Here is a 21509-nt window from a genome sequence, read left to right on the forward strand (position 1 = left end):
CTACCTATTCTCTTAATTTTGTTTGTAAATAAGAAAGTATAGCCACACAAATTTCTTAAGGCTTTAGAAAATAGAACATTTTTTACACAATATGATCTGAACTACCGAAGTGATCTGGCGCTGCACACGTACAGAATGCAAAAATACACAATATAATATGATTTTTTTAATCTTCACTAAATATATCCGTATTTTGATTTTCAGACACTATTTTCGTGCTGGGATAAATATTGATTAAATTGATTTATTTCCCAAGGACAAGAATAAAGTTTAAGTCATAGTTAAGTAATTTTGTGTTTCAAATTGCGATATGTTGCCCGATTGATGACTGCCAAACTCGCGGAGTAAATTTTCCCGACATGTGCAATATTATTATTGTGTGTTGGCGATCGAATTTCACATTGATCAACTGCATATAGGTTAGAATCTTTTAATATATACTTAAGAAGGTACTAAAACTATTTTTATATTACCTACTATAAAATATTAAGATTAAAACACAAATACAGTCATATTATTACATTATTAGTAGGTAATAAATTTTATTAGTATTATTCTGTCATAAGATTTTGGAAAGTAGAATAAAAGAGTTAATGCCTAGAATCGAACCTAGGTATCTGCCATCAATTTGGTAGTGTTAAAACTTAAAATGGTGGGGTAAGTAATCTCGGGTATCAACTATCCTGTGATAACTTCTTTTAGAATAAGTATTTCTCAATATTATATTATTTTCTTTGGTTTTTGATATGCACATGACACGTGGAAGTATAGGAAGAATGATATTGTAAATTGACTAACTGATATTATATAGGAAATTTCGTTGGATATATTTATTTTTATGCCAGTTCTTGGTGTCGTATAATTTGGTACATGTGAAAGCAGTAATTATCATTCAGTAGGTAGATACACCAGCAAACTGTGTTAGGCACGACCAGTTAGCACTGCATGTCGAAGAATGCCGTGGTGAAATCGCGCCCGAAAATAGTGACTCGATAACGATTGATATTATCGGTAAACAATGCAGCACGCCGCACTATTGATAACCAATCGTCAGATAGTAGGTAGGTACTCGCGCACGTGTTTGTACAAAGAAAACTCTGGAAGTGCCTACCTAGTTTTGAGAGACGAATTAATTGTGTTTAATCAATGCGGTTACTGACCTTAAACTAATTACAATTACTAATGTGTTTGATTACAAAGAGTACCTACACAGCCTATCAAATTGATATATTATCCACGTGCGGACACGTGCTCTATCAATATATGCGGATAATCAATCAACGGTAACCCTAGCTAGTATAACTGAACCCCTCCATAACCTCACCCTAAAGGCAATATTCCTAATAAGTATTTCTTACAGTAGGATACGTATAGTAGGTGAAACCTAATAATAAACTGACATTGATTGATAACCAAAGAGAATAGTAGAAGAATGACAATGTTATCGGTAGAATTTAAAGTCTGTGAAGCATTACCTACAACACTCTAAGGTCAGTATTTTTGTCGATATTAAGTTATTATTAAGTAATAACAGTAACCTCTAAAATGTCTAAAACTACAAGTAGGTATTTACTTATGAAAGTATGTGCAGATAATTTCCTGTAGGTAGGTACATGTGAACATTGATTAGAAAATGTTTGCATGCATTGACGTATTAGAGCAGGGATTAGTATTGGGTATTAATTACTCCAAAATATAAGAATTTGTACATATAAGTACAAAGATTTTTTCATAGATTCCACAAAATTTGGAAAAATCAAAGAGCATTCAAATAACATTACATGAAGAATGTTTTTTTTTTATATATATATATATATTAATAACCATGTCCTTGCTTTTTCGTACAAGGTGGTTGTTAGTAATTTTGAACAATCACAAACACCCAGGCTTTGAGGAAAACACATAAATATTGTGTGACCTGGCCGGGAATCGAGCCCAGGAACTCTCGGGTGGAAGGCAAGCGCCTTACGCACTGCACCACAAGAGCCGCCTACATGAAGAATGTTGTAAGTTTAGAGGAAGTATGTACCTACATAATATACCTACCAGTGGCGCAGGGTGACTTTTGGAAAGAGGTAGACTGTGGAGATCTGATAAAAAGAACACACTTGTCAGGTATACTTGCGAGAAATAAGAAGATAATACGATATTACTACTAATGAATAGGTAAGTACACATTAATGACAATGACACACTAATTTAATGAAACTTAAAAAACTCACTGACGACGTAAAATTAAGCGATCAGTTTAAATAAAGTACAATTTTTTTCAAAACATTTCTACACATCAAAAATCATTAAATAAAAGTTCTTTTTATTTTTAAAAACAGTCTAGGTATATTTATTAATATTCGATTAAACACCATAGAAATATTTTTTTTTAATTATCTAATTATTAATTATTTAGTTTTAGGCTCTGCGATCGGAGCTTACCTTAGTTCATACAATTCGATAGAATGGGCGGGGATACGTCACGTAAAGTCCATAATTATGAAAAAATTGAGAATTGTTTGAAACATAATCCGACCTTTATTTACGTCAAGACAGATGGCGCGCTGCGGTATATTTTTTAAAACCTTTGCAGATTGTTTTATTATTATCGGTGTAATACATTCATTTTATAGAATATATACATAATCCAGTGATTATATAAATAAGTAAAACTACCATTTTGTGAGAAATATACCTACACCTTTTTAGATTTTGGTATAATTTAATAATTCCATGTGAACTATTGGAGGTCCCCTTTTAAATTTTCTAATGAATCAATTGCGTTAAAGAAAATCGCCGCTGCGATGAGCCCCTGCTGTTGGTTAGCTAATTGACAATGCCACCAATGACAAAGTCAACGAAAAATAAAAAATACATAAGACATTCTCATCCAGTAGTCAAAATACATCAGGTCCGCTGATGATTTCACTTCGAGTAACAAAGACATGCGTTACAATATCGGAAGTAATTTACCGACAAACAAAATGCGTTAATTTAAATTAATTATTAAACGGAGAAAAAAACCTGAACAAACAACAATGATGGCCAGTGGATCGGAGAACAAAAATGTCTAGGCATCGCATCGGTTCGGTTCGATAACCCGCCGAGCGAATCCAATCGAACGAAAAGAAAGTTACTATAATAATATACATTTCCATTATGCAAGATTGGATCATTCATTTGAATAATGTTAATTATTTACCCATTATCTACAATTCTACACTTGCTCAGTTTGAACGGCAAGTGCGGATGCATTGCGAATTTTAATTGTAGGGACATCAAATCAATTTATATAAGAAGCGCATATCGTGAATGGTATACCCAAGTTGAAAATATACATCTGAATCAATTAGAGAGACAATAAGGCAGGTATATACCTAATCATTGTTTTAGGATTATGCTTGTGCTGCAGGTACAGAGTATCTATCTATGTATATGAGTATCTAAGTAAGTTCGACGAGTTGGTACACGCCAAACTTGAAACTCTGCCATAGCGTGAAGTGAATCAAAAATGAAAACATGTGGGGTAGAGGAAGGACATATTCTTTGGCCACAACGAAATCACTTTGGAACCTATCAACACATACATAAATGAGTCGCCTACACTGCCAGAAGAATCTGATACCATTCTAACTATGACAACCAACTCTGAACAATCTGTAGAATTTGTTGGAAAGATGTATAAGTATGTCATTACAATGTCATGTCTTTTCCCATCTCCGGCATCAACATTTCATGATCACATAATAGGTAGGTACAGGAAAAGACAACTAGGTATCATTATTAGGTAGGTACCTACATAAAATATTAAAGCCATAATTTAATACATGAGATGCCCGTGGGACCATAATATTATGATCCAATAATTAGGATCGGACATGGTCATAAGAAAAGAAAGAAATATATTCAAGAAAACTTTCCATTGGAATTAGCAATTCACGCGGATTTTTTGAGAAATATTTTGCGTACTGTAAATGTACCTATTTTAAAGAGTGTTTAATAATATATTTCAAGCATTTATTATTGATTTAGAGTACTTATGTTCTTTTTGGGCATTTACCGTGTACTAATTACGTATCATTTCCCTCGACGTTTCAAGGGTGTCAATATCAAGCAATATATTATTGATAGGTAGAATAATACAAGGAATAGGTAGAGTTGGGTATTTCCCGAGAAAATCTCAATTTCGAGATTCGGGATTTCCCGAAATGATGAAATTTTGAATTCTCGAGATTCGAGATTTCCAGAAGAGTTGTCGAGAATTCTCGAGATATCAGGAAATTACAAAAAAAACCTGTAAAAATACTAGATTCAGTGTAAAGACAGACAAATTCCAAAAAAATATGATTTTTTTTATTTATGTAAGACAAACAAAATAAAAGTAGGAAAACAAAAGTAATTCAAAACATTACTTATTAAAAGAGAATTTCAAAAAACACAGACTGTCAATCGCTGCGTCTGACAATCGCGTACGCTTTTAAGACACAAAATTTCCTTATGTTGTAAAAATTGCGCTCATTTTGAGTCGACGTTGGCTATCACTGCTGACCTTTTAATTACCTTTCAATTACCACATTTAAATAACACGTTAATTATATCTAATGGCCAACTGCTGCAAACGCGCCAGTCGCGGTGTTAGCACTAAATGAGTTATGTTAAATGCCCCGATCAGTCTTTGAACGTTTTGTGTTTTCTGTCCACTTTTTTTCATATAGAAAATCGTTTTTTCAATAATATTTGATAATGAAGAAATCCCGAATCCCGAGAAAAGATTCTGGAGATCCAGGATTTCCCGAAATGTTAAAAATTTCAATTCTCGAGATTCGGGATGGAAAATTTCGAAAATTGCTCGAGAATTCCCGTCGGGAAATTCCCGAAACCCAACTCTACTCTTTTATAAAGATATATTGGGTCACTACTGTGTGTACTTGGAATATATTATTATTGCAGAATAATTTGATACGTTAAACAATAGATATTTGATCGCTACTATACTACAGCTACAGATATAATATGGCAATACTTATTCAGTAAATAGTTATTCAAGACTTGAAAAACTACACACATTTATGAGAGATAACTATGGCGATTCCAAAATGTAATTTTCCCCTTATAACGTTATAAGAACGGGGTTGTACGATAGTACGATGATAATTATATAGCATTGTTTTGAGATTGATCAATTACACTCCATTGCGCTGATAAAGTTTTTTTTAAAAGAAAAGCAACAAACCTCAGTTGAATAAGACTTGTGATTATTTTTAAATACAAATTCTCATACATAAACTAATAAAAATACAGTGGCAGAGTACTTAGGTAGGTACCTACTGTCGTTTAATTTTCTAGTTAGATTTTCAATCAATTAAATAACGAAGTAGGTATAGGTGCATTACAAATTATTAGCGTTCTTCAGCACAGCAAAAGTTCAACAATGCGATCTTTCGTTATTTGGCTTTAACGGACGGACATTTTCTAATCGACAGCGAGTTGATTGGATTAGCGAAAATCGATTTCGATAATTTGACGAAAATTGGTGACGAATCGCGAACTCGGATTGACCGACCGGTCTGCCGGGGAAAAGTGACAGCGCAGTCTGCATTGTCTGTGTAAAGAAATTGAAATAATAATCGCTGCGACGAGTACTTGCCTATTCACGCGAAAGTTTCAATCGGACAAAAAGAAGAGCGGGCGTGGCAGATTTCGGACAAAACTTTTAAATCCGATAATAACGAAAAAACTTTCTAGTTACATTATTTGAAACCTTAGGTTCAGGACCGAATTTAGGTACTTACACCTTGTACGGGCCAAGGGCTAATAAACATCGCCCCCCAATAATCAAACATATATAGAATACATTTATTTATTGTAACGTGGGAACTTTTTACTGTTTTTATTATTATTTCATGTAAATATATACCTACGTCATTCATAATTTTATAACTGAAACTAAATACTAAGTAAAATTAATGTAATATTCTTTATACCTACTAGTTATCGTTTTATTGATTTATCAAAATCTATTATTTTTACCATTTCACATTTAATTGACATTAGAGCCTACATACCGGGTACATTACCTCAATCGATTTTGACAAATACTTACTTAGTGTCTCATAGATAATTTTGAATTACTGATAATGTCGCCTTGTCAGATAGTTACTCAGAAAATCTGATATAGGTAATTAGTATGTCTGCATCGTGTATACTATATTCATATTATAGTTACGGTGCTATATTTTTTGCAATCGATTTCAATTAGTCATTTTATATCTAATAATTTATTGAAAGTAGGTACATACATAACCCCTACTTAAATTCACTAGCAGATGCCATCACTTACTTCGTGAGGTTTGAGTTTTTTACTTATTTTTCAGGTCCTACAGTTCCTTTAGTAATTAGCGGTAAATTCAGCCCTGCTTAGGATTATCGCTATAATTTTTAGGATTTCAGATTTTTTTTTCTCGGGTGTTCGAGATTGGTTTATTGATTTCTCAAGAATTTTCGAGAAATATATTTACATATTACTTACTACTTTTACTTAATCTGCCGACTGAATCCGTTTGAGATCAAACAAAAAAAATCAAAAAAATAGTTCACCGGCGAATTTAATAAAATCCGTTCCGGTTCGACGTCTTTCCAAAAACAACCGAAAAATTAACCGTTCTAGCCTAATATTTTTTTGAGAGTGTTTTTACCTCGGGGAATTTCAATTCCCTTTGATATTTTTTTAACACTTTTCGAATTCACGAGATTCTCCTTGATGATTTCTCAAGAAATGAAAATGGTCGAAATTTAGGGAAATTTAATTCTCGAGTTTCACCACTTCTGTTTATCACAACGTCTAATCGCAACTAAAAATATCATGCCTTTAGCTGTCGAAGATTTGTCTAAATACCTACATAAGTACAATGAAAAAAATTGTGCATATAAATACTATGTCATGTCATGACAAAGCAAACAGGTAAACAACGGAATACCTATAATATATTATGAAGTATTCAACAAAATACTTATCGGAATTGATAACATTTATCTACTTAATCACCATATCACTTACTTCGCTGAAGAATTTTAAATATGCCGAAGTAGGTAGGTGTTACCTTATTTACAAGTGTGTACAACGTTCCTTAAAATATTGATATTGAACCATAGACTGAATATGTTGACTTATCGAAATGTGTAATACACAGGCTATAAATATTTACCAAATGATTACACACACATTTGATAGTAGGTGGGTACATGCTTACGAAATAATTTTATGTTAATTGATACCCATTTAAGATTAGCGGATATAGTAATAAATTAAAGCACCGACTGTCCAAACCAGTGCAGCAAAATATCAGATTAATTCATACTATATTGTGATAGAAAGAAATAAAGATTGACCAACGAAGTGTACGAAAATTTACAACGAAAGGATCGATAATAGTCCACAATTTGAAAAGGAAAGCAAGGCAAATAGGTTAAAACTCACCCGAGGCTTGTCTCGCATACTAGTCCTCAGAATTACTCCATCATTCTCCACATAGTCGGGAACCTCCTTCCGTTTGGAGAAGTCGTACACTGTGGAGTTCTGCGACTGCTGTCGGTCAGGCCGCTTTCCCGACACCCTGGAAAATCCGTTCACGCCACTGGACGGCGAAATATTTTTCACTTCACTCACTAAAACACTGTTCACAGAGCCACCGACATTGGAATCTTTCGACTTCACAACAACAACGTTTTCCTTCACTATGACCCTCTTTGGTTCGTCGTTAACAATTTTCTTAACACTTTCTTCTTTGACAACTTTCTTCGCGTCTTCCTTGACGATCTTTTTCACGTCCTCTTTAACTACAATCGGCTCTTTCTGGATTGAATTGCTGTCCACCATAGTAACGACGACTTTCTTTAAAGGTTGCTCTAAAGATTTGGTGGTGTTTATCAAATTCTTTTCAATCTCCCTACTCGTCAAAGTGGTGGGTGACGGCGAATTGTAGTGAACTAATGCAGGACTGCTATCGATGGACAGTGTTTGTGTGATTTCTTTGATTTTAGGCGGTGATACGGGAGTTTTCAAAGCAGGAATAACTATATCACGTTTGGGAGTCGTTATCAAAACAGATTCTTCTGAATTCGCGCCTGGGTACAATTTGGGAATTATCAATGGAGACAGAGGTGTTAAGATCTTCGTATTAACTGCGGCGATTGGATACGTCGGTGAAATAGTAGGTGTAGTTTTTATTGGAATTTTGATATCTTCTTCTACAGGTTTTTCTTTTACTTTAGAAACAATGGGAACGGTGACGGATGGTAGGTGTGACTTATTAGACTGACCATTGCCCATAGATCCATTGAAAGAAAAGTGTGTGGTTGTTCCGGCTTTGGATATATTTTCAATAACTGATTTAGTCACTTGTTTGGTCGCTGGCCGTTCATCAGGATCTCCGTTAACTTCAAACACGGCATCATCACTTATGTCTGAAGAAGAAGCATCGCTTATTTTTCTGGCGGAGTCTATCCTCGCGTCCTTCGTTGGTGTAGAAGAGATGAGAGATATTTCTGTAGTAGCCGGTCGTAATGCAATATCGGGGTCTGGCGTTGATGTCCTTATGTACATATTGGAATCATTTACATGTCGTTGACTATCACCGTTGGCTGACAATCTATCAGGCGAGAATGCTGGAGATAGCAGGGGAGAATTATCTTCATTATGCACAAGCGGTGAAAGTCCTCTGATTGGAGGATATTCCGATTTAGGGGACTCAACTTGTGCTAACATCACTGGGTGTTTATTTACATAAACTGGGCTAAGGGATCTATCACGGTAGTTGATCAGTTCACTGACACTTTTCTTGGGTGAAGGCGGGGGTCTTGTCAAAAGCGAAGGGGTAGTCTGTGTAGAACAAGTATTTCCCTTCGAATCCGGTGACAAAAGCAGACCTGGCCCTCTCGGCGGTATTGCGGGTCTAGGACCAGCTCGTTTCGCCTTAACTTGGTCAGTAAAAGACTTAACTTTATCAGCAACCTGCCCAGTGTGAGAATTCGTATTCTTGGTTCTCTTTCCATTACGACACTCGAAGATTTTCAGAGTGGTCTTTACCAAATCAGCTGGCGGCCGCTCTGTTTCTTTAAGCAAAGGCGATGGCCTCTTGGGTCTGACGGTTTTATCCGTCGGGGCATCGAGTTCAATAGGCGAGATCGGTAAAATTTCTTCATTTTCAGATCGCGAGTCGCATCTGACAAGCGCGTCGACGGATCTGGCTCTTTTGACGGCTTCCAAATTTCTACCAACCTGCCTATACCTGGTCGGTCTGCCAGTAGTGATGACATCATTCTTAGGTTGATATTTTCTCGCCGGAGGGGAAGGTTCTTCATCCAAGCCGTGCTCCAGACTGGCTGCACGTCTGAGTCCGTTGATTGACGGTCTGCATTTGATTGTGGCTTCTCGCAGAGTGAGGCTCAGGTATCTGGACTTGAGTTTCTTGACTATGCCCGGTCCGTATGTGAGTTCCTCATCCGGGGTCGTCTCCGAGTGGTTTGTATCGTTCGCGTCGTCGCGCAGCAACATGTCGACGGGCGCAGGGCGCACAGACGATTGTGAGGTGTTCGCAGCCTGGCGGCGCCGGCGCAACAGGTCCCTCTTCCACTGTGGCACTCCCCCCGCGGTGAGCATCACTCCCACTCCCAGCACGACGCTGTCGCCCCCCTCTGGGTCGTCCTCCCCTCCTACCCGCCCCGCCATCGGAAGGCTGCGATCGCTGATATTATGCACTGCGGTCACTCTTGCAACGCCGCCCCTCCTGCGAAAAGAAAAATACCGTGATTCAAACAGATTGTCAATCTGCGGCTCCCTATCCAATGCAATTAAAATTGTCGAAAAATTACGAATTTGGATCGAATAGTTTATAGAACGTACTTCATATTTTTAGATATAACACAATTTGAAATGTGGAGAATTAAAAAAAATACAAATTTAAGAAGAAAGAAGTTTCAGTGTATGCTGACATTGCCGATTGTCTTGCCAACGGTAGGTCCATAACATACCGTCGCTATAGAATTGGTTTGTCGAATATCCGTTTTTGTCGAAATCGACCATTTAATGCAGAATGATTTTTTGCATCTAAATGGACCAAAACTATCCATTTCTTTAAATTTCTTTGTAGTGAAAACAGCATTCATATGCTGTAAAGACAACAATTTAAATACCTCCATGTATTTAAATATAGGATAATGAAATTTGTTTATCGTCTCCTGAACATTTCGCATTTGGTCTATTCGACAAACCAATCCTACAGCGACGATACATCTTACTATCATCTAATGGCGAAGGGCACCCGTTGAAGGAAGATGAGCGGCTATGGTAAGTAATATAAAACAGTTCTGTTTTATCATGTTTGATACTAAGAAGATACTATTGGCTTTCACAGAGTGGTTGTTGTATTAACAGATATTATTGTACGAGAAATGGATGTAAGCCACTTGCTCAACATATTAGGTCCATAATCAAGGTCGAAACACAGATTGATAAAAAATGTGAATTTGAAGGCCCCGGATTCGAACCTGGGACCCACAACATTATAAGCCGACGTGGTAACCGCTCGGCCATCGTGAGTATGGACGGCCATATTTACAGGAATTAAATATGATTTTTTTGATCTTCAGTAGGTATTTTACTGTTAAATTTACAGAACATAAAATATTATATTTTACATACAAGATCTTATCACTAAAAAGACAATATGCTTTAAAATAGATAATTTACAAAAAAGTGATGCCGAACCGGGAATCAAACTTGTGCTACAAAACTTTATGGCTGCGTTAGTGCACTTTTAAGCCAGTCAGATATTGCCTGGTGTGTATAAAATAACATAGACGGCGAGTAAAAATAGATAGGCTTTACCGTCGGAGCTTTACCTATTTGGGTTAATAGTAAGACTTTGTAACTTAGATATAGGTACTATGACTATAATATAAATGCGTATATGCATCCTATTAGATATGTATGGCTCTGCTACTTAGAAAATAAATAGATGGCGTTACTAAATAAATATATTATCTCCGTTCACGGTCGGTATATTGTACTTAGGAAATGTCTTTATGTTATTATTTATCAATATCATATATCGCACCCCGCGACTAAACTGCCACAATCCAAAATCGTCAAACAGAGATAATCAGCTTTGAAGTTTTTACCTTTCGCATTTTTGTACTGTTTTTGAAATATATTTAGATATTGAATGAATTTTTGACTTGAAGTTGATGACTTAGAGATATGAAATTTTCGGTACATCGACTATGAACGATAGACAATGAAACGTAGTAATTAACTCAAAACACGTAATTTTGGACTTGTGGCGGTTTAGTTGCGCGGGTGCGATATCTTTTTATTTATTAGGAAGGCTTTAAATAATCGCGCAGTATGGAGTCTCTGCCCCTGCTATCATCGATTGGTATCGAAGACCAAATAAATGAACACGCTATGTTGAGGCTATAGATATTCAGGTTTTGAAGTATGTGGAAATGAATGGAGGAGGGTTTTACGAAATTGGGTAAATGATCGATGGATCCATTAGTCATTACACGCATAACTCATAGTGCATGGATAAACAGGATTAATTTTATTTACTGTCACCCGTGTTGAATATAATCTTGTCAGGTCAAAGTAAGAATTAAAAAAAAAGTTTTTTTTTATTACATTTACTGTTCCATATTTAGATAAATCAATGCCGGTCACGTCTCATAAGAGATGTGAAATTTGAACTGTTGAAATGATGTAGCCATATTAAAAATAATATCCATAAAACATGATTAAAATCAGTAAAAATAATATTATACGAAAAAGAGGTGCACCGATCAAAAATGTTGATAGTAACTAATGGATGCGATAACAACCAATCGAATCAAATTCAATTGGCGGAATCATGCGACCCAACAATATGAAAAGAAAGTTAAATAAATTTGTCTGATACGTATTTTCATTGATGATTAGTGATTACTATTGATTACAATAGGTAGATATATCAGAAAAAGTATGGCTTAATTAAGTAGGTACCTAGGTACCTTGTTTCTTCATTTATACAAAAAAAAATACATAACTCGTTTAATAAGTCGGTATTTATGGCGTACTCTACCTACTATTTACGTCTACGGGTTTCCAACCTTTTTCAAGTTGCGCCGCCCTTTAAAGATAACATAGTAACCTTCGACTGCCCCCGCCAGATTAGCATGAAAATGCAATTTAATACCTAGATAAGGTTAAAAAACCACATACGTTTTCCACGAGGATTAACAATAACCACAATTTTGTCTGTGTAAAAATAAAAATTGAATGTCATCACGACACGTGTTTCGCCAAATAGATCAGCTTTATCAAGTACGACTTACCTATTGACATTTTACTTATTTTAAATTATTGTAAGGAAAGCGAAGAATCACGACTAAAATGCTGTTTAATACCAAGTGACGCCATTTTTAATAATGTATTATGAATTATCACCAAATAAACGCTGAATCAATTGAAAATATTAGCCACTGATAATTTACTGCCAAACTTAATTTTTTTCTAGTTTCTTGAAGCCTATTTTTCAGATTTTCTTCTCGATACGTTATTCCCTGTACCTTTATACTGAAACTTTTAGCCGAATATTCTGTAGTTAATTGAGTGTCATATATATATTAGATACACATGCACATATTTTAGTGGCGAAGGATGGATGTAGGATGTTGAGATATCGAAATAAATAGTGCACACTAAACTTTGTCAGTCATACATATTATATATTAGTTTTTATTGAAATAATAATATAAGTTGTCGATGGTATTGGTTAGTTTTTAAAATTCAATAAAATCCAGCCTAAAGCAAACCATAATAGATATTAGATAAAAATTATTCTACTATGAATCACCAATGCTTAATTAAAAGTGTATTTTGCATCATGCAATATATTTTTCAGTTTTCTTACATTTTAGTAGTTAGCGCCCCTTGTAAGTTGAGACCCATGGGTTGAGCATCCGTCTATTATGCGATCAATATCGACTACTCAACTAAATGTGTAGATACAGGTAATAATTTAGATATTCATATCCCATTTCACATCAAATTTGTTGCCCTCTTCAAAAAAATGCAGTGCAAAACGTTGCTTGCAGTCAACTAATGGGTATCAATATTACACATAGTCACATACGGTTGGGTTTTATTAGTTGCCCTGGAAGTAGGTACATATATAGCTAGCTACATCGTAAATTTATTATACCTATTCCACACAAGTCGTTATTCAAAATCTCACATTGATAAGAAATGCTAAGTACATACTTACATACAAGCATATCATATTCGTATATATTATGACAATGCTACTTTACTGTGTTGCATACGATTTGTACGAAACCATACGACTAGAAGTGTTGTAATAATTGAAATATGTTTTCTTAAATTTTCAGAATTCTCATTTTCCGAGAAATCATTGATGAGATCTTCCGCAAAAAATAGGGAATCGTCGGTTAAAAACATACAATACTTATATTTCACGCTAAAAAAATTCAACATGGACGGTGAAAGAAAAAAAAATGACGAGATATCAATGATCAAACCATTTAATTTATTCTACACTTTTTGAGTTTTTATGTTAACAGATGTTTCGAGGCACAAACCCATCTTCAGACGATCTGTCGATAATTTGGAAAGCGTATTTACAACCCTAAGTATTTTAAATTTATAAACGAAATATATATATACATAATATGAAATGTTTATACATACTCAATACTGGAATGCATACTAAATCTACAAACAAAGAGATATAAGGAAGTACATACCTACTTAATACATACATACAAACATACATAAGTATACCAATAATATTGATACACGTTACTTATAATATGAAGTACTCGATGTATGGAAAGAATCATAATTTCATAATATTTACTGATAATGATAAAATGCTTTTATAAATAAATTATGACGTACGTATGTATAATATTTTGATAAGAACATCTCGTTTCGACCAGCGTTTCCCAAATGAGATTTCGCTAAGTTACCTTAAGAGTTCTGCGCGGGTTTTTGGTTTTTCTAAGATATCATTTTGACGTAGGGATTGAAGAAGTAAATATATTGTAAGTAATTACATTTAAAACTCTGCACGACGACGGGGTCTAGATTATTCATTTTATATATTTTTAAAGTCGATAATTTAAGATATATTTGTAATGATGGTAATCATTATTTGTTCCTGTTTTTGCATTCACAAGCATTGCCGGGTTTATCATGTTAAATGGGGATATATCTCAGCGGCCCCGAATTGGTAGGGGCTCCGGATACCTAACAATAAATCGAAAAAATTCATAAAAAAACATTTCTCTAAAATCACGTTTTGACCAGTTGCGTTTTTGGGCTCCTCAACAAGTTTAAGCCCACTGGCCCTTCCAAGTGTAAATCCAATATTGTACATAAGTTCAGTTCTCGTGAGAATGTTTGACCTACGGTAAGAGTTGTTGAATTGAATTGAATCGAATTTCCATTTTCTGATCGATTAATATAGGTAACTAGGTACATTCGGTGGTTATACAAATTTACATGTCTCGCTAAAATTAAATTAAGTACCTACTTACCTATGAATTGGGCGTTATTGATAATGTTGTAGCAAAGTGTAAGTAATATTCTTGAATAACTAACTTCTTAACTCTAACTGTCTAAACTTATATCATGAATAGGGACCGGATTTATATACTCCAAGGAAAATCAAAGATTTTTAATCGGAGAAAAAAAAAATGTTCACTACCTATATCACAAATTGCAAATTCGAATTTCAGTTGTCGAGAAAAAAATCTTTTCCAACACATGAAGCATTCAAGAGTTCGTGATCAAAAACAGATTGGGAAACGCTGGTTTGGATTAACAAATGTCCATTGCCATAACCATAACATAACATTTTGTAAGTATCTACAACTGTTAAATTTATATCAATTAGCTATAATATAATACGTATAGGTAGGTATATGTGGTACCTAAATGTAGTAGAATAATAAATGGTGGAGAAGAGCCGTTATATACTAAATGATTATTTAAAGTTTCATATATATTTAATTACGAGTATTTAGAATAGTACTCAAGTACCACGAATTAATAGCGCACATAAATAATTAGTCTTTATGTATATGCATAACTAGCGACACCTATTACAATATTATGGATACATATCGATTATCGAACATTTATCATTGAAGAGCCTGGAAAACAAGGATAATTTTAGTGTAGGTATCTATTTTTTTTAATAGGAGCATTTGCGGTAAATATTCTATTAAATTAGTCACCTATCAAACGTACATAAACCTATAGAGTTCCGATATTTTGTCTCTTATAAAATAATACATCGAGAAAATATCGTTTCATTTATAGTGATTGGGTTCGGAGATCATCAATGCTTCTTTAGCATTCGGGGTTTATTTTTCAATATGGGTAATCATTAACCTGTCAAGTCAGAAAATTATTATTAAACTATCATATTATTTACCTTCGTAAGTCGCAAGTATGGATTACCCATAAGCAAAGCGTTTTAAAATAGTGGTATAAATAAATTATGTATGTATATTGGGTTCGGAGATCATCAATGCTTCTTTAGCATTCGGGGTTTATTTTTCAATATGGGTAATCATTAACCTGTCAAGTCAGAAAATTATTATTAAACTATCATATTATTTACCTTCGTAAGTCGCAAGTATGGATTACCCATAAGCAAAGCGTTTTAAAATAGTGGTATAAATAAATTATGTATGTATCTCAGCAGACAGTATGAATTCTCAAATATTTATAAATTTTAATTCAATTTTAGCCAACCCTATTATTAATGAATGTATTAAGGAATATTCTATTATTGTTAGTCAAAAGAAATTGTTTTATTAAGAACCTACTAGATTAAAAAAAAAAACAATTTAAGTAGGCGGTAGAAATTGTATGAAAAAAAATCCTCTTGACTTCTCCATTCGTGTTTCAAAAAAGCTACTAAGTAGGTACTTATTTTGATAACTAGAATGGAAACGAATTCCTACCTGAACATAATTTCCCTGGTAAGTTTTCTTTGGTTTCTTTTGTATTTCTTTTTCATTATTATTGCTTGAATAAACAATTATAAATAATTCACTTTAGAGTGCACTCACAGATTTTATTTAAATAAATTATATATTAAACAGTGTCTTCACAAATACAGACAAAATGCTTATTTATCTTATCATAATATGCTAAAGTATTTTTGCAAATTGTTGAATTTATTGATAAATAATCAAAGCTAAACAGCTAAGTAGTAGTATCGACTGGGATCCTTTTAAAATGTTACTGATAAATGCCTCGATTAATTAATTATTAAACAGAAGATAAGATTAATAAATGAAAACTTATCAATAGAAAAAAACAACCAGTCCACAGTACAGTGTTTCTGTAAGAAAACAAAGTATCTACTGACCCAGCCTAAGATATGATAACATTGATAACAAATTGAACAGATTAATTTTATTCTAATATACCTATTATATTCTTCATAATATCCCGTCTTTTAAATATTTAAATGATTGTTGGATAGCATTGGTTTAATCTACGTGCTAAAATCTAAATGGTGTGGCTCTGAAAATTGGTACAGATTCTTCAGTCAGAAATGGATATTATTTTTGTGATCTTGTTTTGCCTGTCTATATAAGTTGTCCGCTGAGTGAGGGCGCCACATGCTAACATTTGATTTTGTTATAATATAATTTATAATAATATCATTTACTACTTTTTTTATACAGTGATGAGCTTAGTTCTTAATTCGAACACCAGACGATTTAGGATGGTATCTATTGTGATGGTGATGATGTATTTTCGTTTCCTCAGATTACAACATATTGAATTTTTGAAAACATATTGATACTACACCAAGAGCTTGTCTATTTATTTTTCCATTAAGTAACCATTAACTGGGTGAAAATGATAAGTAGGTACACGTAGTTAGTTGTCTAATTTTTTTATTATAGCAGTGACGTCCCTAGACAAAAAGCCGCCCCTAGGCAGCGTCAAAATGCCGTCCCATTTTTTATACAGTATGTTTTATCACCCTTTCATGACTCCAATATATAATAAATGTGTTGTATGGAGACATTATTAACAAAATATATACCTACCACTAAAACATACCAAATAAAATTAAGATACAAACAGCGAATATATAAGGTAATAATGTTAGACCCTTGCCCAATCATCAGATTCTGAAGTCCTAATTGGTTGATGCTTCTAACACAATTGGTTTATACCATTTAGCAATACACAGATTTATTATGTTCACACCATTTTCACTATGCTATTATTGTACAACACATAAACAAAATAGTTTTAGCTATTTTTATATATTATACGAAATGATTCTCCTCGATTTGCCGCCCTTCTAGTAACTGCAGCCCCCAAGCGACGATCAATCTGCCTACCGCCAAGGGACGTCACTGTATTATAATGGTGTAGAACTTGAAACACATTGTTGCCAGAACACAAAATATAATAATAATAATATGTAGGTATTGTTGACTTAAGATATAATATTGATTTAAGCATGAAGATAAAAATATGCAATCAATAATTATCATGACATGTAGAAATATTATATAAAATACCTAATCAAGATAATCTTTAATAGAAATAGTAAATACTAAGATAAATGGTTAGATACAATTATTAAGAAAATATACTTTTAATGACACTAAAAATGTTTACAATTAAAACAAAGAGAATTGAACAGACATACATTTGTGTATCAAAATTAGGTAATTACATTTTGGTCGGTAATTATTTATTTGTACCTACTTATATATTTAATTAATATCTATCTATACTAAGGTGGGTATAGGCAATTAAAAATAGACCAAAACAATTCAGTAAAAATAATTGAATAATACTTATTAATCGATAGGTACATATATGCATATTATATAGTATTTTTAGGATGGTGGATAAAATTAATATAATCAATCAAAAAATGCATCAAACACAAGTAGGTATGTTGTAACTAAACAGATTGCTTGACATGTGTGATAAAAATATTGATTAATTTGGTCGAGAGGAAGTTGTCGAATAAAAATTGACGCTCTTGTATTGCATGTCAACGACATGCGACGTATCCGCTAATTGAAATAACATCTGGAAATTGAATGTTGTATCAATAAATTGACTCGGGCGAATTAGCAAAGTGACATTTACACGCACTTCTATCGAGACACGGCTGGGCAAAAAAATACAACAGTGGGATTAAAATACAATTATGAATTGTAAATAAAAGAAAAATATTATTACCAAATACAGATAAGCACCGAGAGTATATATCACATTTGAGATTGACTACACACGCCTTCCACGGGAAAGCGAAAGTATTTTCGATTAAAATCGAACGCGAAAACTTGTCGGCTGATGTAAATATGACAATTTGTCAATATGTAGACGCAAACACGGCAAGAATTTCACTGATGAATTATAAAAAAGATATCACTTATCGACTTCGGACTTAAAAACTTCGAGGACTAGATGCACTATCTACATTATCTACGTTAAACGAAGCCGATTATTTGAATATCAATCGGCAGCCATGTTAAAATCTCAAGTTGTATGTATTTTGACAAGTTAAAGGGTTGCCACATACAATGTTAAAAGTCCCAATTTTTTAAAAGTTTTACTTGTTTTAACGAATGCGATATTATCAGAATCTAATCTTTTTGGATATTATATATTTTTATCACTGTATTCAGTACATAATCTAATCATATAATAAAAAAAATATATATCCAAATTAAATAAAATCTCAAAGTTTTAAAATGTTCGGAAACCATTGGTTTCAAAATTAAAATAACAACCAAAACCTAACACAATTACCTTATTTATTTTTGGTTTAGGTACCTTCAGTACCTAATTTATGTCAAGTTTTGGTTTAATTTTTGGTGTCAAAAGACCACAATCCAAAAACGATACCACGGAATATCTTGGTCTGTATCTACGTCATAATTATTGCGACTGACGATTTGCAGTGCTTTATATTTAAAAAAAATATTAAATAATATTATAAAAAATATTGAAAGCCATACTTTCTTGGTGTAATTCATCTCTATTTACAATAATTAGTATTGATTTCATATTTAGTGGTGGTGTCCACATTTCGTTAAACAATATATTTTTTTCATGTAATATTAAAACTTTTTGGGGTGGATGTTTGTATATATGGCAATTTCGGTAATACATATTTTTTTGTTTGTGATATTGTTCAAATTTCTATAGTGGGTAGGCCAAGAATCGTCGTTACAGGGATCTGCCAAGTACACCAGTTAATTTAACAAGATTCGACTATTCGTTCATAGAGGTCTATAAGTTATAAAAAAAAGAATATAAAAATTCTGCACAAAAAAAATAGATGTCACTAAATACTGGATAAATAATAAGAAGAAAATCATAATTATATAAAGAGATTGGACTCCTTCATCTCTTTGTAATTATACCTATAATAATAATTTATTAGGTGTGTAATTTTTTTCATAATAAATATTTTATTTGGAGATTATTATTGCGCTGTGGAGACTTAGAGGCATCTAGTGATATGGTACGAAAGAACCAGATTAATAAATTTCAATGATAACTCTCGTGTGTTTTCAAATAATTCTTTAAATTAATTCAAATAAAACTTACCTAAAATAACAGAAAAAAAAGATATGCATGCTTACAATAAAGAATCAAGCGGTGATAAAATTTGTTGAATATTATTATTAATTTGTAAATTCTCTAGAAATGTTTTTGTATAATAAAATTCATAGTTTATAAAAAAAACATTGATATTTCTAGAAAATGTGTTCCTACAAATAAAATGTAAGTACATACATAAATAATATAAAACTATTAGAAAAATGCAAAAATAATTTCCCGTACCGGGAATCGAACCCGAGCCTCCTGGGTGAAAGCCAGGTATCCTAGCCACTAGACCATACGGGAGTGTACGTGCTGAGAGGTAAATTAAATATAAATACCTAATATTACATTGTAGAGCTTCAACAGCTTATTATTTTCAAAATTATTGATTCTAACTTAGTGATTTCAAACCTTTTCGTCTGGCGCATACCCTTGACGCTTAGATTATATTTATTATAAGTATATAGAACCCATACTCGGCTGACCCGAAGGGATTAATCATGAACATATTCATCAAAATAGAGAAATTAAGCTGTAGACAAGTACCTAGGTGATTACAAATACTTAACAAAATCTAGCAGGTGCTACCTACCTACTGACTTCCACATTTATCCCGTCGACTACTTATAACTTCTCGTCACTGCAACCGCGGACCCCCTACACTTTTACGGGTACATTAACCATACCCAGACATTCCGCACCTTGTTCCTGGCAATAAACACCTGGCTTATAGGTATGATTAAAAGTCGTCACCTAGGAGTTATTGCATACTGTCGCATCCACAAGTGGCTACCGAACACGTGTAATTATAAGAATCGTCAGTGCCCGTTGGTGTAGTCTGTGCTGCTTTATCTTTTAGGCATTATCAGAATATTAAAGCAAACATTGGACACACGACAAGCAATGGGTACATTTTTTATTCGGCGGTTGATTGACCGGTGGGGTTTTTTTACAAGGGGGGGGGGGGGGTGGGGGTAAGACGGGGGATTTTAAGCCAGGGGTTATTAATACATTAAGTACATACACACTTATCAACATTGATTTATTGTGTAATGTCAGGAAATTAGTGACGGGACTAGAATTGGAGTGGAAAGTTTTAGTTTCAGAAATAACCGTGATGACGCCGGAGACTCGTTATAGAGTAGCACTGTAGTTAAAACAGACCTACCAAAAACCTAACCAAAACCTAAAGAGACAGCATACGTAATGTGACCAGACGTCCCGTTTTCAGGCGGCGTGTCCCGGTGTCCCCGAACAAAGCTTCGGGACGCCAAAATGTCCCGTTTTCGAAAAGAAAGAAACTTGTGACCAACATACAGAAATTTTTGATGAGTAGGTATTCACTTTTTTCTAATTACATTACACCACAAAAAGTGTCTGAGGATGGTTTCAACTGAAAGTCGTTGGGTGGAGTTGTTCAAACACTTTCGCGCCAATAATTTGGATCACAAAAATTTTCGTATAATAAATTATTGAATATATTTTATGTCTGCCCGGCACTAATGCACCAGTAGAAGGGTCTTCTCTCTTATGAATTGTAGACAAGTAAAAAAACACAGTTGAAAGTAGATTAGTATTATAAAAGTAGTTAATTACAAAAGTAAATTCGAAAAAATCCTGCCAAGAATTTCATTTTTTTTTTTAAATCTTTTGAAAAAGATTTTGAAATCAACACCAGATATACCTACTAAATTTGTTCTTCGGAAAAATATAACATCAAATAAATTTTCATTTATTCATACCTGTGTGTAGTTTTCATTGATAAATAAAATAATATGTACCTACTATTAAAAAATATGTAGGAACTCAAGCGTTGTATGCGCCTACTCAAACATACCTACCGATAATC

General features: G+C 33.5%; 1 protein-coding gene and 1 non-coding gene across 3 annotated transcripts in view; both read right to left on the reverse strand.

Moving 5' to 3' along the window:
• The window catches only part of bif (protein phosphatase 1-binding protein bifocal), a 107369-nt gene extending 88770 nt beyond the window's left edge, over positions 1-18599 (reverse strand). The window contains exons 1-2 of one of the 2 annotated variants that reach the window (XM_085946781.1): positions 18287-18597; positions 7469-9776 (exon numbers count right to left, since the gene is read on the reverse strand). In XM_085946781.1, coding sequence (XP_085802907.1) covers positions 7469-9718 — 2250 coding nt within the window. In that variant the 5' untranslated portion in view covers positions 9719-9776; positions 18287-18597. Of the gene's footprint in view, positions 1-7468; positions 9777-18286 lie in introns of both variants that reach the window. The other variant, XM_085946780.1, reaches the window with a different exon arrangement.
• A 1292-nt stretch (positions 18600-19891) lies between these two features.
• On the reverse strand, positions 19892-19963 carry TRNAE-UUC (transfer RNA glutamic acid (anticodon UUC)). The gene has a single exon. It is a non-coding gene; the product is annotated as a tRNA-Glu (tRNA).
• Positions 19964-21509: the final 1546 nt, after the last annotated feature.

The sequence above is a fragment of the Rhyacophila brunnea genome, unplaced genomic scaffold (genome assembly GCF_057557595.1).
Source record: "Rhyacophila brunnea isolate RB1 unplaced genomic scaffold, BYU_Rbru_1.0 scaffold_2, whole genome shotgun sequence".
Taxonomy (NCBI): Eukaryota; Metazoa; Arthropoda; class Insecta; order Trichoptera; family Rhyacophilidae; genus Rhyacophila; species Rhyacophila brunnea.